Source organism: Protopterus annectens, chromosome 4.part0 (genome assembly GCF_019279795.1).
Source record: "Protopterus annectens isolate FY-2018-M chromosome 4.part0, PAN1.0, whole genome shotgun sequence".
Classification (NCBI taxonomy): domain Eukaryota; kingdom Metazoa; phylum Chordata; order Ceratodontiformes; family Protopteridae; genus Protopterus; species Protopterus annectens.
Genome location: NC_056733.1, coordinates 79,776,019 through 79,793,291, shown reverse-complemented (window position 1 = coordinate 79,793,291; position 17,273 = coordinate 79,776,019). Strand labels below are relative to the sequence as shown.

The 17,273-nt window shown below is 39.1% G+C and overlaps 1 protein-coding gene across 14 annotated transcripts in view; it reads right to left on the bottom strand.

Moving 5' to 3' along the window:
• The window catches only part of EXOC7 (exocyst complex component 7), a 945,568-nt gene that overhangs the window by 668,347 nt on the left and 259,948 nt on the right, over positions 1 to 17,273 (bottom strand). For all 14 annotated transcript variants that reach the window (XM_044068105.1, XM_044068104.1, XM_044068108.1 and 11 more), the window contains one exon: positions 11,031 to 11,176. In XM_044068105.1, the coding sequence (XP_043924040.1) occupies positions 11,031 to 11,176 (146 nt within the window). The remainder of the gene's footprint in view (positions 1 to 11,030; positions 11,177 to 17,273) is intronic.

The window sequence follows — 17,273 nt, the reverse complement described above, 5'->3', positions numbered from 1 at the left end:
TGCAGAGGATGTCACATATAGGGTGCTCGATACAGAATGCATCACTTACGATTGCTCAACTACTTCTTTGGTGATATGGTGGTCAAATTTTACAGCTGGGTCAAATACAAGTATGTGCAACTTAAAAGATTGAAAAGGCTCAAGAAAACGTTACTTCGACTTCTAAGCTGGCTGCACACCGATCTATAGGTGGATTAAATCTCTCCCAGTATGAAAATCAGTAATCTTGAAAACAGTCAGCAAAACCAATTTAATTGGGTAGAATTATGTTGCTGGTTACTCAGTACACTGTCTGAATATTAGCAAAGAATAAATCTGAAGTAAAACAAAATCAACTAGAAAAGAAGAAAACATCCAGATGTTTAAACTTGCCATAAATCTAGATGTCCTTTTTACTGTTGTAGTATTACTTGCTAAAGGGATGTCCTACCAAGGATAGCCGTACATCCAGCCAGAATAGCAAAACTTTAGGCCCTTCCAAACACTGTATGTCAGCCCTATGTCCTACATTCAGGACATAAGTTACATAAGCCACCCAAGAGGAAGAGAAAAAACATATGCATCCAGAAAGGGGAGAAAGAAGGACCCTTCAGCCAGAGAGTAAGAAAACAGAAATCAAGAAGGGGAAAGGAGGGATGAACAAAACACTGTAACAGTGAAAAGTAGTAAATCTACTGCTGTGGTAAGTTCTTAGACAAGTGTACTATGTCCTTCCTCATCACTGTTACAGTATTCATTACTAAATAGAGAAAAGCTATTGTACAAAATGAGATGAGATGAGAGCAGGAAGCAACTGAAGAGCCCTTCAAAACAAGGAAGCCTTGGCAAATCCAGCTCTGGTGCTAGAAACTTCATCTAACTTGTAATGATTACTAAATATATGTACAGAAGACCAAGTAGCAGCTTCCAAAATTGATCTAGTATCCAGACCCTTGAAAAAAAGCACCAGAAGAAGCTACCTCTCTAGTACAATGAGCACAAACTGATGTAGAAATCTGCATACCATGAAAAAAAAAAAAAAAGAAATGGTCTTAGAAATCCATAAGGAGATGGTTTGCTTAGAAATAGCTAAACCTATTTTGTTGGCATGAAAGGAAACAAAAAGTTGCTCAAATTTCCTTACGTCTTTAGTCATATCCAAACAATATCTGAACTGTCTATGCAATTCTTAAGCACGTAGAATCCCCTCACCAGCATTCTGAGGAGAAGGGACTGATTTATGGACAAATCACTGACCACCATAGACATAAAACCAGGACAGGTATGAACAGAAACCCTATCTCTGTGAGGAAAAAAAGGGGGGGGGGATTGCCATGTGGGCCCGAAGTTCAGAAACTCTCTTGGCAGAAGTAAGAGCCATTAACAAAACACAGTCTTTCAAATACAGAACTGGTTAAAAGGATGTAGTGTCAACTTTTCCAGAACAAAATTCAAGTCCCAAGAAGACAAAATAGGCTTAATCAGTGGCCTAATATAAAGGACACCTTTCAAAAATTAACTTCAAATACAGAGGAGAGTGGTGGATCCAAAGGCAGACAAACAGAAATTGCTGAAAAATGAGCTAACAAGTGAATATGCAAGCCCAGAATTGACAAACTCACACAGATAAGAAAGGACATTCAGAATACCTACTAAAAGAGGGCCCTGCTCATGCCTCTCACATCAAATAGAAAATCTTTTCTATTTAGTGTCACATGATTTTCTAGTAGAGGGTTTTCTGGCCCCTGAAAAACCTGAAGCACATCCTCAGAAAATTGGTGCCAAAAAGAAATCAAAACTTTATCAGCCAATGATTCAAATGCAAAGTGAGCAGATGATGGTGAATGAGAGAACCTTTGTCCTGTGTGAGGAGTCTGGGCCAAAAGGGAATCACCAGGTTTTGTTCTGTCCCACCTGATCTTGTTCAAGACCTTGGGCAACAATTAAGAGGGGGATAAACATACAGAAAATCCCTCTCTAAAAAAACAACATGGTGTTCACTTTCCAAGCCAGAGGACTCCATACCCAGAAACAAAACCTAGGAAGCTGCCTGTTCAGAGGGGAGGCAAATACAACTACTTCAGGAATACCCCCCCCCCCCATGGATACTGCCCAGGAAGACCTCTTTCTAATGCATCCATTCATGAGGATCTGCCTGGAATCTGCTCAGGTTGTCTGGCACTAGACTGCTCTCAGCCATCATCTGATCCTCCAAAAAGTTTACATTCCCTCAGAGAAGAAAAAACTGAAACAAGAATATCTAGTCTGCATAGAGGGTATGACTTTGTGCCTCCTTGCTTGTTTACGTACCACATGACAGTGGTGTTGTTGTGGAAACCAAGAGAAGACCTGGAGCACAGAACGAAGGAACTGTCCACCATTTCTGGGGAAACTACACTCTCTGGACAGTAGCATGTTGTCTCTTAACATAATTTGGGTGAACACAAAAACAGCAAGTACTGTTCACCAAAACTACTTTCGTCAACAGTGGAGTTTGCTTTTTTCCCCACTGCTGTGCAGCTTTGGAATTGGTATATACAAGTCTTGGGGGAGTATCCCTGCAACATGGCCCCTCCTTGCAAAAACAAAAGTGCTACATTATCGAAGGTGGTTTTGGTGAATGGTTTTCAATTATTTTTCTGTCTGATGAAATTGCCTTTGAGGACTCTTCATTAACCCCCCTGGACCATGATGTTGTGGAAGAAGCCCCCAAACCCAGACCTGAAACATTTGTATAAAGCTCCTGAGTGGGGGATGGAATTTAAAAGAACAGGCCTGGATTCAGAGACATTTGATGCAGCCACCACAAAAATTCCTGTTTGAGAAAAGGTAAGAGAGGAATGGCAAATTCTGCAGGATGACAATGTTGAAGCCAAGTTGTCTTTAGATGCCACTGAAGTTTCATCATGTGGAGTCTCGCAAAAGGAACCATAGGAATGGTGGAAGCCATGTATCCAACCATAGGAATGGTGGAAGCCAAGTATCTCAGAACCTGCAGAAACATTTGCAGTTACTGCTTGTAAAGGAAAGAGAGACTGAAAGAAGCTACCAGGAAGGATGACCTTGGGAGGAGGAAGAAGAAAAGGAATCATAGGCAGATACAAGTTCTGCATTCCAGGAAACCTTGATCCTATGAAGGGGTCAGAACAGATTTGTTGAGATTTGTTGAGATTGACAGTAAAGACCACAAATCAAAGCATAAGCATGATAAAGTCACAATTATGAAGGAGCTGCTGCTGGGAAGGAGCTTCAATGAAAAGGTCATCCAGATAGGGAAAAATCTGGATACTGTGGAGTGTGAAGCAGGCTATGACCAGATCCAAGCATTTAATAAAGACTTGACGGTGTAGAAAGACCAAAACTCAAAGCAGAGAACTGGTAATATGATAAACAAAGAGAGAAACATTAACATTTCCTGAAGAGAAGGTGAAACGGAATGTGGAGATAGGTCCAGGGAGACCAGGTAGGCCTGTCAAAACAGCAACGGAAACAGGGACTGGAGAGACAACATTTTGAAAGAGAGGACTTTCAGAAAAGTGTTGAGAAAGGAAAAATCCAGAATGGGCCTCCAACAGGCCTCCTTCCTGGGAACCAGAAACATCCTGAAATAAAACCCATGACTTTCTGGAAGGGAGGAACACGCTGACTAATTCCACAAGCTAAAAGGCCCTGAAGAAAGACTGGAAAAGGAGGAGGTTGAAAATGTGGAGGTTAAAGAATCCCTGAAAAGGCTGGAAGAGATTTCCAAACCAAGAAGTAATCATTTTGTGTTATGAAAATGACCTAGGAATCTATGGTGTTCTGCTGCCAGACGGGATTGGACAGGGTTTACCAGAGGGAAAAAGGAATCTGGTGGAGGGGCAGGGAAGGATGAGCATTAAGTAGAAGTATATTTATCACAGAAAATGATCTTTTGGTCTCTGGAATCTTGAGCAGATTTATCAGGAAACATCCTTTTTGAAGATCTCTCACCCCTTAATGGAGACTTCTGCAGGCTATGTAAAAAGGAAGACTGAGAAGGATAATTCCTTTGAAACTTAAGGATGGGAGAAAGAAAAATCTGTTTGGGATCCTGAATAACCTTCCCTTTATCCTGTAAGGTTTTGAAAAGCTCTGCAGCAGCAGAATGAAACAGATTCGGTCTACTCAATGCACAATTCCACATTTTGGATTTTATATCTTCAGGAAGCAACTGTAACCCAAGTCAGGAGTTCCTGTGTATAACAGAACCTGACACAGCTGTCCTGGAAGATGCCCCAGCAGCAACGTAGCTGGATTTGATAGAACGGTGAGCACCCGAGAAGAAGAACTCAATGAAGAAATAGCAGAGGTCTGAGCTCTGGAGTCAGGCATGTCGGTCAAACCATCTCCAAGTTTAAACAGAAGAGCCAGAATACACCTGGTCATATTGGTCTGGTAGTTAATGGATTGGAATGTCAGAGTAGACAATGGATATACTTTTTCCTCCCAACACATCCATATCTCTATTGTCCTTGTCAGAAGGGAGAAATCTGGAAGACAGTCATTTGGAAGGTTTATTAATAGAAACAGAAATGACTTCAGGGTCAGAGAAAGGATTCGTATACAAGAACTTTGGAGACTCGGGTACCTTGTAAAACCGGTCAGATTTCTTAGGAGCAGGGGGGCTGGTATTCAGCAGCCTGGAAAACGGGAAAAAAAATGCCAAGAAGGACTTCCAGCACAGGACGGGCTACAGATGGTCTGGCAGACTATCTGCAAGAGGGCATAATATCTCTTTTGTACTTCATATGTATATGAACTCTCCCACTGAAAGTGTTCTATCACTTTAGAATGGTGTCCACAAAAATAAGCTCCTCAATAGGGGGACCTGGAGAAAGAGTATCCTCATCCTCTGACCCTAAATTAAAAGGGGAATGGATCAGAGAAGAATATATTTGGGACTCTTCCTCACAATCCAATTCCGCATCTTAAGCTGAAGAGTCTGACACCCCCTAAACCTTTTAAAGGGAGTAGAAAAAGGAACAGCAGAAGGAACATATAACCTGGGGGAGGGGGGTGCTTCAAGGCCTTTAGGGCCTTAAAAAGACCCTCAGTGAAATCCTGCCACTCTTTAAGGGGATCCCTGGCTACAGGAGTTACATGCTTGGACGCCTGCTTTTGCTTCAGAGGAACCTCAGCCCTAACAAAGCTTAGGGTGGCCCACAGCTCTGTCTGTTTTCAATGACAGAACCAGGAACCTCTTCCCTAACAAATATCGGGAGAAGCCCAGTAGGCATTAAATATAATCAGTAGTGGCTACCCCTTCTTGTCTGTAGCAGACATATGCACAGTCTTGAGAGATGTGAAAAAAATTAACCCTGTATCAGCTTCCTACTGGGTCATGACAGATGGAGGTGGCATCAGCACAGGATGGTCTTTGGGTTCTTCACCTGACCAGATGGAGATGTCCGGTAGAGGCTGGACAGCAGAAGTCTCTAAATGTATCATTTTAGACTTCTTAAGAGGCAGGTGAATGTCTGGGCAGGCAGATTCAGAAGTCACAGTTCCCTCGGCTAGCAACTTCAGACATGGGTTCTCCAAGTAAACAGAAAGGGAAGACAGCTACAAAGGATCTTGGGCTTAAAAGCCTGACAAATAGCACACTGAGTATGACTGTGGTATGCCCCTAGGCAGAAACAGCACTTGTGTATATCTTTATGAAGAATCTGCCTCCCACATTGACATTTTCCCTTTCTGGATAACATGTAAAATGGTAACCAACCAAAAAAGAAAGAAGGAAAAGTAGTAAGTGGGATACTTATCTGTTGTATGTTCAGCAGCTGAAACAACATGATAAATAACTTCACAGACATAATTCTAAAAGGTAGTGTTTTACTAGCAGCAAAGTTGTTCTGAGGATTAGGTGATCATAGCTCACTTATGTACCTTACGTCCTGGATGTAGGATACATGTCCGACGTACAGTGCTTGGAAGGGTCTATGGCTTTGGCATGCTGGCTGGACTTACGACTATCCTCAGTAGAATATCCCTTTAGTAAGCAACACTGCAACAGTGATAAAGAAGGGCAATAAGGAAGAACAGACAAAGGAGGAAATAAAAAAAAATGTTTACCAAGCAGAAAGTGATGGAAAAAGCATTGCCAATGTTTAGCAAAAAGAAGTTAAGGTTTCAACCTTAGTACGGGAGATAGCATCCAGCAATTTAGATGAAAAATGCACAAAATGCACTCAGAGGTGTTTAAATAAATGAGCCCTGGAGAAATGCACACAGTCAAATGACAAACAATGTAAAGAATACAAAAAGCTTATATCTAGCTGTCTGCAGAATATTTTTTCTTTTTCAGAAAGAGCAAAAACATTTTGGCTACAGAGCAGGCAAAGGAGGAAATAAAAACGTTGACCAAGAAAAAGTGAGCCAGTAAACTGAAGGAGATTGCCTCTCATTCCTCTGGCAATGGCACAGCTCATAGAGAGAAACTCACAGTAAAACCTTTTCTGGTGTTCTAATGGAAAAGCTTTGCATGACAGAAAAGAGCTGAAGAGTACATCTTACTTGAACTAGAGACTGGTGTTGGCTGATCAGCAGGATGACAGAGATAACCAGCAAGAATGAGAAAGTAGGAAATAAACGGATGAACTCTAAAGGATCATATCCATAAGAATCAGTTTGTACAGGACACTGTACTTCTGTAAGAAGTGGGAAAAAAGACTGGAAGATCGTGGACTATGTCAAACTGGTGGAAAGTACTAGAGTATAATTCCCACTTTTTAGTCAATGTTTATAAGGATAATGAAGGGACTGAACAGGTAAATGTATTATATCTATTTATTTATTTCACATTTGTTTACCAGGAAAGTCCGACTGGACACAGGTCCTTTTTCAGCGGAGGCCCAGGGAGAAAATCTCCAGTTACAAAATCTTACAATTTCAAGTTACAAAGAATATAACACACACTAAAAAATAAATTTGGCTTGCCTGTAAGCAGGTGTAAAGGGTTAAAATGACAGAGGGTGATAAATATAATACAATGTAGGTAAATGTGTACAATGCACATCCGGCAAGAGTAAATACATACATAGTCATAGAAACATAATTCAGCTAATCATCATGAGCAAGAGAGGCTACTTAGAATAAGGAGTGCACATAAATATCAGTAGGATGTGAGAGGACTGCAAAAAACTGGTTAAGGAGGTAGACTTCGACAGTTAGAGGCCTATCCAGGGCAGTTACAAGAACAGAGCCAGGTGTATTTCAATTGTAATTTTAGGAGTTTTCTAAACCGTGTTATAGAGCAGCAGGAAGTAATTTGGGTGGGCAGTTTGTTCCATATTTTAGGAATGTAGTTTGAGAACAGCGATTCTCCAGCTGTGTTATTTGTTTTGGTGGTGTCTAGCAGGAATATATTATTAGAGTGGCGCGCTCTAATAATAAATTCCTGCTAGACACCACCAAAATAAATAACACAGCTGGAGAATCGCTCTTCTCAAACGAAATTCCTAAAATATGGAATAAACTGCCCACCCAAATTACTTCTTGCTGCTCTGGAAGTGGTGTATGGTTGTAATAGCTTTTGGAGGGCAGGGGTTTGTCTGATTGATGCAGCACTTTGTGGACAAAGGCTAACTGATTAACGTGTAGTAGTTGAGGAAGTTCTATCCATTTTAGCTGTTTAAGAGCTGTACAGTGATGTGTTCTGTATGAGGTATCAGTGGCGAACGTGGCAATTTTATTATAACAAGTTTCGAGTTTGGTTAGTTCAGATTTACGGAGGATGATTAGGACTGGGGAGGCATATAGGAAGGAAGATAAGAGATGTGTGCAGGCGATAGTAGCTTTTGTGTGTTTTGTGTCAAAGTACAAAGCTTTTTTTTTTCCCCGTATAAATAATACTTGTATAATATGTGTACAATACATTTCTTGAAGTTAAGTGCATTTTACACAGTAAAGTGATTTTACACAGAATGCATACATACTGTAAATGTGAGGTAGAAGGGGTCTTATCAGTGACAGCTGTTAATGCCAGTGATATTAAATTAAGAAAGTTCTTCCTCAACCCCAGCCGTAGTATCTGTGATTTATACTGTTACAAGTTAAAGGTTAGATATGAGGAGTATAATGCTGTGATTTTTGGCTGCTAGGGGGAAGTGAACTGATCACACTTGGATATTAAATTATGGTAGTTCCCCTTGTGTTACTCATACAGGTGGACATGTGCGCTTAAAAATCATGTTAAATAAACATTTACTATCATTTGAGATGAGTTAAGTCATGCAACTGCAGAGCTATTAGCTGGCCTTTTTCATCTACCAGCACAGCTCTGCAATTACAGACAAACTTACAAAATTGAGGTTAAAGTTAACAATTCTGATTTGATTACATTTAGTACACTGTCATCACACCAGAGATTTAAAATGTAGATTCAAAACACACATTTTTTTATGCTACCATTACCATAAAGTTTAGGTATAATTGCCCCATTTAGCATACTGCTGCACGCTCATGCACACACCTACACACTTTTATCATTACTAGTTTACTTCATCCACTGTTCCCTGTATTTTTGTGTGGTTTTTCTATTGGTTTTCAATGTATAAACATTTTTTGGGGCTGTAAATATGAAAACTGTCATGACAGGTATTTCTTTTCCTTTCAACTGCAAAGCACTGGCATTTTTTTCTGAGCTGTAAATAACTTAGTTTTTATGCACACTAATACATATGGATGGATGCTTAGTAGATATTACTCAGATATATACTTATAATGCTCTAATTAGATGATGTTAATGGTTAGATAGTTAGGTGTACTTTTTTCTTGTATCTATCTAGTTAGCTCTTTTTACTTATCTACCTACATATACAATTTTAGCTCTTATCACAGATTGCATTAGTTAGCCAAAAGCGATTTTAGTTTTAAAAGTCACTCTATTAAAAAGTATGTCATGCTTTTCTTAATACCTGACTTTGGAATGTACGTTGCAAATAGATAGGTGGCGTTTTCCTTAATTGTGATTTAGTTTGATCCTATCAGCAGCAGTGTGTGGGAGTGGGTACTTGCTGTTCTTAAATTCACTTTTACAGCCCTGTTTATATTATTTTCCTGGAACAGGCTGGTTTACAGCCCTGTTTATATTATTTTCCTGGAACAGGCTGGTTTACAGCCCTGTTTATATTATTTTCCTGGAACAGGCTGGTTTACAGCCCTGTTTATATTATTTTCCTGGAACAGGCTGGTTTACAGCCCTGTTTATATGGAACAGGCTGGTTTACAGCCCTGTTTATATTATTTTCCTGGAATAGGCTGGTTTACAGCCCTGTTTATATTATTTTCCTGGAACAGGCTGGTTTACAGCCCTGTTTATATCATTTTCCTGGAACAGGCTGGCTTACAGCCCTGTTTATATCATTTTCCTGGAACAGGCTGGTTTACAGCCCTGTTTATATTATTTTCCTGGAACAGGCTGGTTTACAGCCCTGTTTATATTATTTTCCTGGAACAGGCTGGTTTACAGCCCTGTTTATATTATTTTCCTGGAACAGGCTGGTTTACAGCCCTGTTTATATCATTTTCCTGGAACAGGCTGGTTTACAGCCCTGTTTATATCATTTTCCTGGAACAGGCTGGTTTACAGCCCTGTTTATATTATTTTCCTGGAATAGGCTGGTTTACAGCCCTATTTATATTATTTTCCTGGAATAGGCTGGTTTACAGCCCTGTTTATATTATTTTCCTGGAATAGGCTGGTTTACAGCCCTGTTTATATTATTTTCCTAGAATAGGCTGGTTTACAGCCCTGTTTATATTATTTTCCTAGAATAGGCTGGTTTACAGCCCTGTTTATATTATTTTCCTGGAATAGGCTGGTTTAAAATTAAACAATACGTACATTTTCCAAACCTACTTCTAAGTGTATAAAAGCTGATATGTTAAAGTATTTCTGACTTTTTTTGTTACTGAGGATCCCTTGTCTGTGACAAATAAAGGCTTGTTGCTTTGGAACACTACCTGGGTTTCATGATTTTTGGAAATTACTGTGACTGATCTCATCAACAAAGTTTTAAGATCATTAGTTTTTCTTTTTTCCTCAACACTCATGTTGGTGAGGTTGGAACTAGACAGATTCCCTTGTTTGTTCATTTTTTTTAATACTTACTGTGTTTGTGACATCTATATCAAGACTTTTTTTTCAATCTAAACTAAAAGTTTACACAGAGATAAAAAGTTTCATTCATGTTCCACTCCAAAACAACCCTTTCTTTTGAAAATTACATAGAGAAACAAGACAATTCTAAAATGTACAGCAAACGAATGCTATCTATTCAATGAACTTGGCTGAAGACTCGTACCAATCTTACTCTCAGGGAAGGCAATAGAAGGGTATGTTACAGACCCTCTAGCTATGGGATTTTGTTTTAAATTAAATCAGGATTCCAGCAAAACGGGGTCCACTGCTCCATGAGTCATAGTGTAAATAAGAGCAGTCATCTAATATTTAAAATTTCACGCAGCCACAAAAACAAAAAGAAAAAAGCAAATACTGTTATTCATAAAATATATACATAGCACATTCACCAAGTGCTAAAACTGTAATATCGTACACTGCTCAGTTTTATTTCCAGCATTAGCTTATAATTATGAAGACTGAAAGGAATGCCTTTTAATGTAATCTGACTGCTCTATCTTGTTCCAATCCCAAAATGCACAAGCTTATGCAGTATTCAGAAAAAAAACTTTTATGATTTCAAAAGGCACATGATATAATGGAAGAGATTAGACTCATCTCATGAGCTTCAACAAAAAACACTAGTTTTAAAACTAATGCAGCACTTGCCATGCTGAAGTACCTACATAATCAATGGTAAGCAAAAGATGAGCTACGCCACAAAGTTAAACATCTCAACATGGCTCTGAAATGTAGGTACACTGCAAATAAAGTTTATTGAGTGATCTTAAAATACTGAAATGACATTCATATAATGTTAAAAATAACACACATATGTAAAATGTTTTACTGCTCCCCATCTCCAAAAAATAAATAAAAATAAAGGAAAGTACATGGACATGAGACAAACCAGAATAAGAGAATCAAACGTCTTCTTCTGATGGTGCTCTGGGATGATTTCCGTCAGCAACTGGTATTCACTCTGTGCCAGCTTTACAAAGGCACTGATGCAGTGGATATAAGCATCAATTTCGATATCCAGCACATCATCTTTTCCTACAGGGACAATACAACACCAGTTTAAATAAAGAAGGATGCAAAAAGCTAAACTTAACCCTAATGATAATTCCCCTGTACCCATACAGAATGCTTTGAAAACAAACATGCACCCCTAACAGCACATGTTTCATACAGTTTTAAGTGGAAAACAAGTGCAAAAGTGCTGCAACACCTCTCTGCCATCACTACCACTATACATTTGTAGAAAGAATCAGCTAAACTCTTGGATATTAACATTTTTACAATACTGCTGGTCAGTTCCCTCCTGGCTGGCATGAGCATCAATCATCACTTCATAAGTAAGAGGCCTTCTTCCCAGAGCAGAATGCCTTTTGCTAACCCACACTTTTAACCAGGCAGTGGAGGGTGGGTGCAACACTTAGGTGCTAGAGATGCATTAGTCACCAGTGGTTCAGATTTTTGGGGCTGCATCTGACTTCATCCCCTGGCAGCTAAAAAGCACACTCACCAAATAAAGTGCCTATTACACCTTCAACTGCACATGCCTACTTTCTTACATGTGTGTTGATGGCTACTGCAATAATCGTCTACTGATGCACTATATGACAGCCTGGGTGTGGCATGTAAGATTCTGACATGATCCTCAGCTCTGTTTAGTAAGAAACTCCAAATTACAAGTTAGTGTTCAATGGCAGTAAAAGTCTCCCAAATTAATAAAAATTTCTTAATTCCTTCACAATGGCTAATATTTATCATTGGAGTTCCACATAACGTAAAACTATTAATGCAACAGTGAGAAGCAACATAGCTGCAAGTTAACTTTGCAGAATTCTGCACAATTTCAGTTACAGTAATCAGTGTTGTTACTTCTATAAACCAGCCAACAGTCAGTGAAGAAACACTAACTATACAAATATTTCCGAAGACCGAGTGCTGTTGTGCACCACCTGGCAGAGACTTCCAAACACCAGCCTGTTTCTATGTATGATCTCCAGCAGCACATGGATTTCATCTACCACATTTCCATAGTTACTTGCCCACATATTTAGTTAAAAATGAAATGTAATATTGGCCTCGTCTATATAAAAATCGTCCTTAATTTATCTGATTACAGCTGAGTGCACCTCCAGGCATTTCTGCAGTTACTGCGTACTGCATCTCTAGGTATTAAATATTGCTTGTTCATATTTGCATTAATAATTTCAAAATCCTGCTATATACAAGGTACCAGAATATTTTACCTTGAAGCATACATGATGGCAAACACAAACACATTGATGTTTGACCTCTGTCAATGAGTATTTGTTAAAACTGTAAGGTGATAACCATTTTTTTCTACCGTTCTTTTTTTTGCTCATCAGGTTCTGCACCTCTGGAACATACTACCTCAGCGACTGTGGGAGTGCCGTTCTTTGGCTGGTTTCCATAGGTCATTAAAACATATCTCTTTGAAATTGTTTATGATGCACTAGAATGAAGTAAGATGGTAATTTGTCTTTCCAAAGTATGTTTTATTACTGTATGATTTATATTTATTTTAAATTTGTACATGGTATTCTGGTAAAATGCATCTAAAATGGGTACTGATGACTTGAGAAATTCCTATAAATCTTATGAAAAGCTATAATTCTGAAATTAAATTATCAAGTAATATCAAGCATCATGTGGTCCAAAGCAAAACATGTACTCAAGTAAAATAACTTTGACATGTGGCAAACAGGTTAGTTAAATTCAAGGAACAAATTACCTAAACAATTACTTTAAAATATTTTGTAGATTAAAGTTAATGTGACTTGAAAGCGCTGTGAGGAAAGCTACAAATTCACTATGGGTAGGCAAAAAGCACAACATAACATAAAAAACACAGAATAAAGTTACAAATATGGGAGAAAGTATAAGTCCCGATATGTATATTCACTATATAACTGCCAAGCTAAAGGAAAATAGCATTATGGTTAAAGAAGTTTATTAGGATAATCTTTCACCAATTTATTTTAAAAAATCTACATCAAGATAATGCCAATTATTTGTGTGTGTCGCCAAGTCTGGAGCCCAAGCCAAAGCTGAAATCACACCATGTACAGTATTCTACAATAGATTAGACAGAGATGACTGAAATAACAAAGCACTAATGTTACATCTGCGGTGGTTGTGCTTCTCATAAGTTGCCAGTACGGAATGGATATGGAATCCTATAATTTAGTAGTGAACCCTAGCAAAGTTCATCTAGATCAAAATAACTGCGTTTGCATTCAAATTCGCAACCATATGCACAGTTGCACATTCTGCACAATGTAATGTCACTAATCTATACCCATTGTGAGAACTATAGCAGTACTTCCCATTGCAAGTGTATACTCTGTTAGGGATGTCAGACCACAAAGGCTCTTCTTCACCTAACACCATATCTACAAGTCAGACACAAGAGCATATATGTTGCCATTATCCATACCACAGTCACACTTTGAAAATCTTGTAAGACACAGAAAAGCACTACATTAAAAGTACTGAAAGTGCAGCCAGTGCCCATTAGACACTCAGAACCCCATTTCCCAATGTATTTCTATCAGGGTATTGCTGGAAACTTTATAAGTCCTGATGTGTATATTCATTATTCTATTGCCAAGCTAAAGGAAACAGTACAGCTTTATGAAGTTTATTTTTAATAAAATATTATTAAAAGTATAGTTTTAAATAGGTGTTAATGCTATAAGGTATACGTGTCATATCCCCTTGATTACTGGGCAGTTCAGTAAAGATACTGAAGCATAAACATCACATATAATGCTAACCTCTTCACCACCTTAACCATATGTATACATATTTATGAAGAAATATGATATGGTGGCAGAATTAATATGAATTTGTTTAGTTAACAGTCTGTATCAAATACTTTAGTTTTATTTTGCTGTGAGATTGTCTAGGTAGCTTCTGGTTTATTTCAGACATTCGCAAAGGAAAGTAAGTCTTGTATAATGCAATCAAAAGTTCTGGTCCTCAATGGCAATTAGTTCACTCTTGAAATCGGTTTACAAAACAAAATCTGATTCCAGTTTTGTTTTATGCTTTCATTTTTTTTCAATAAATGCCTCAGTTACAAATATTGCTCACGTGTGTGTGTGTGTGTGTGTCTTTCGGCTTTTCCCGGTTAGGGGTCGCCACAGCGGAACTCCAGTCCGCTAATGATTGGTAGTAGAGTTTTATGTGCTGGCTTGCCGGGCCTAATGCACAACCTTCAATGAAGGAACGCCCATTCACGCATGTAGACGCTCTGAGAATTGAACGGGCAACGTCTAACTGTGAGGCGACAACGCTACCGCAGCACCACCACCGCACAAATATTGCTCACGTAATTATACATATTTCTCATTTTCCTTGCTGTCCAGTAAACTACCTAACCATCAGCTACATTTCTTTAAACTTTAGTTCAAAATGTCTGTAACAGAATCCTACTTCACTGAAACATCATGGGAACTTGTCAGATAACTGGATACTCTGGACTGTTACTGCAATAAGTCAGAGAAAATACAATATATATAATTCCTTCAAACTTCAGGAGAAGAGGCATTTAAAGTATTTAACACTCTGAAACGCAGTGGGAGATGGGCAATATTTCTGTTCTGAAAGTCAGGTTTTAAGCCAACTATGAGACAAAGAAGAACTTGCCATATTTAAGGCATTTATTTTTCACCAAAAAAATCAAGGGATTCAGGAGTCAATAGATGCTTAAGTGTCTATCTTGAAGCAGATGACACAACTTTGGGTTTGGTGATTTGCATGATTCACTTCTTCTTTCGGCTTTTCCTGGTTAGGGGTCACCACAGCAGATCACCTGTCCGCTCACGATTGGCAGTAGAGTTTTACAGTGTTGAGTTGTCAGTCCGGTGCCCAACCCTCCACGAAGGCACATGCACACACACACACACACACACACACACACACACACACACACACACACACACACACACACACACCTAGGGCCAATTTAGAGTGTCCAATCCACCTACAGCATGTCTTTGGGATGTGGGAGGAAACCGGAGCACCCGGAGGAAACCCACTCGACCACAGGGAGGACATGCAGACTCTGCACAGAAGGCACCCCAGTCAAGTCAAAGAACCTCTTGCTGTGAGGTGACAACGCTAACCGTTGCACCACCGTGGCCGCCCTATTTGCATGATTCACTAATAACAGAAATGTATATGGAATAAGAAATGATCGAATGAGAGACAAACTGTTATTAAAACTTGACCTGACACAGTGTTAGATGCGTGCAAAAAGAATGAACTTTCAGACAGAGACCTTAAAATGATGTCTTAGGAATAGGAAGTGTTCATAATAAAAGCTGAGAATGAAAATAAGTGCTAACAGAAGCTTAACATTACTAAAATTATAAATAAAAACTAAAAGGACAAAAAGGTGACTGCACAGTACCCAAGACTGCACTCTGTGATAAATGAAGAAGCATGCCATCCAATCTAAGTACTGTAACTATAGGTAAAGGAAAGCAGGTTGTAATATGATTAACTGAGTTTGCAGGTTATGTGGATGTCATACTCATTGCCGAAAGATGTGCAAAAGGTGTTACAGAAAGGCTTGTATATACTAGAAGCAAACAAAGAAAATAAAAAAGAAATGTTTATGGGAAATGTCAAGTTGTGTTCTGTAAAATCACTAGTAACAGTTCACCATAAAGGTAGCTGCTGGTCAGAACATATGATGAGTAAGGGCATTTAAAGATGATACGAGTGCCGAAAGCGATATGGGGTCTGAATCCATATCCAGTGAAATACACTTGTACAATAATATCCCCAATTATTCATTTACTCAAGGCATCAGGTAAAGCCTGTGGAACAGATCTAGGTTGACATAGTTCAACAGTAAGAAGGACAGTCACATGAAACAGTATATGATTAAAAGGCTTCACATTGTGTAGCTGCAGAATGCATTGCTGTATAGTGCAGTAAATACTAAAAGTTAATAATCAAAAAAATACATCTGATAATGCTGAAGAGTCACTGGGTCAAAGTATCTGTGCAACCGCAAAGCACATTCTGTATGTTTGCACAGCTCAGCAAAAAGGAGAGTCTACAGTTTTAATAAAACAGGCCTGACTAGCAAATGTAATTCTAATACTGACAAAAGTGCTCATTATACAACAGTCTAAAACTTCACAAATCTAAATCATAAACATGCATACATTCTGGTATTCCTTGTACAGCAGATAATATTTTGCACAACAATTTAAATTCGTTTACTGGTCTGGCTGTCTTCAAGGTAAAAGTCATAACACGCTCAGAGATGAGTTCTGATTGCCTCAAGAGCAAAAATGAGCATGAACTGAATTAATGGAATCAAGGAGAGTTATTCTTAAACAAAGAGGAACTCAGTAAACTTGTTAGAGCATGACAGTTCATAGGTTCATAGGTTGGTACTAGGCTATCAGCCCTAGGGCCTATACAAGCCTAGCCATAACAATTCCCTGGCTATTTCTTCCCACATTATTTACTTTTCTGGACCCCTGTCTAGCAGGGCGACTGACGTGATCCCTGGGGTGAATTTCCTTTCTCCCATCCAATCGTCAAGGTTCCTCTTGAAGAGGTCCAAAGAGGCACTCTGCTTTACATGTATGGGCAATCTATTCCAGAGTCTGGGGAGTCTCTGGGTCAGGAACCTATCCCTCCAGCATGTTTTGTTTATTGTGATGACAAGGTTTAGATCCCTGGAGCGTGTAGCTCTGAGGGATTGGGATTTCTTTAAGTGTAGCATGTCCAACAGCTCTGGGTTTGACATGGCCTTGTATGTTAAGCAGAGATCGCCTCTGAGTAGACGATATGCGACAGAGTATAGCTGGAGTTTTTTAAGGCGGTCAGCGTAGGGTATCTGCTTTAGGCCTGTGAGTCTTTTAGTGAGGTATTTCTGAGGCCTTTCCAGTTGTTGCAGATGTCTTGAGAGGTACATACCCAATGGGGCGTTGTATTCTATAATGTGTCTAATGAGGGATGAGTACAGTGGGACAATGACCTCCTTTTTTCTGGATGAAAAGCCCTTCGTGATGAGGTGTGCCACATAGGATTCCCTGACTGTTGTGGCGATGTGGTTATCGAAGGTGAGACCACTGTCCACCTGCGTCCC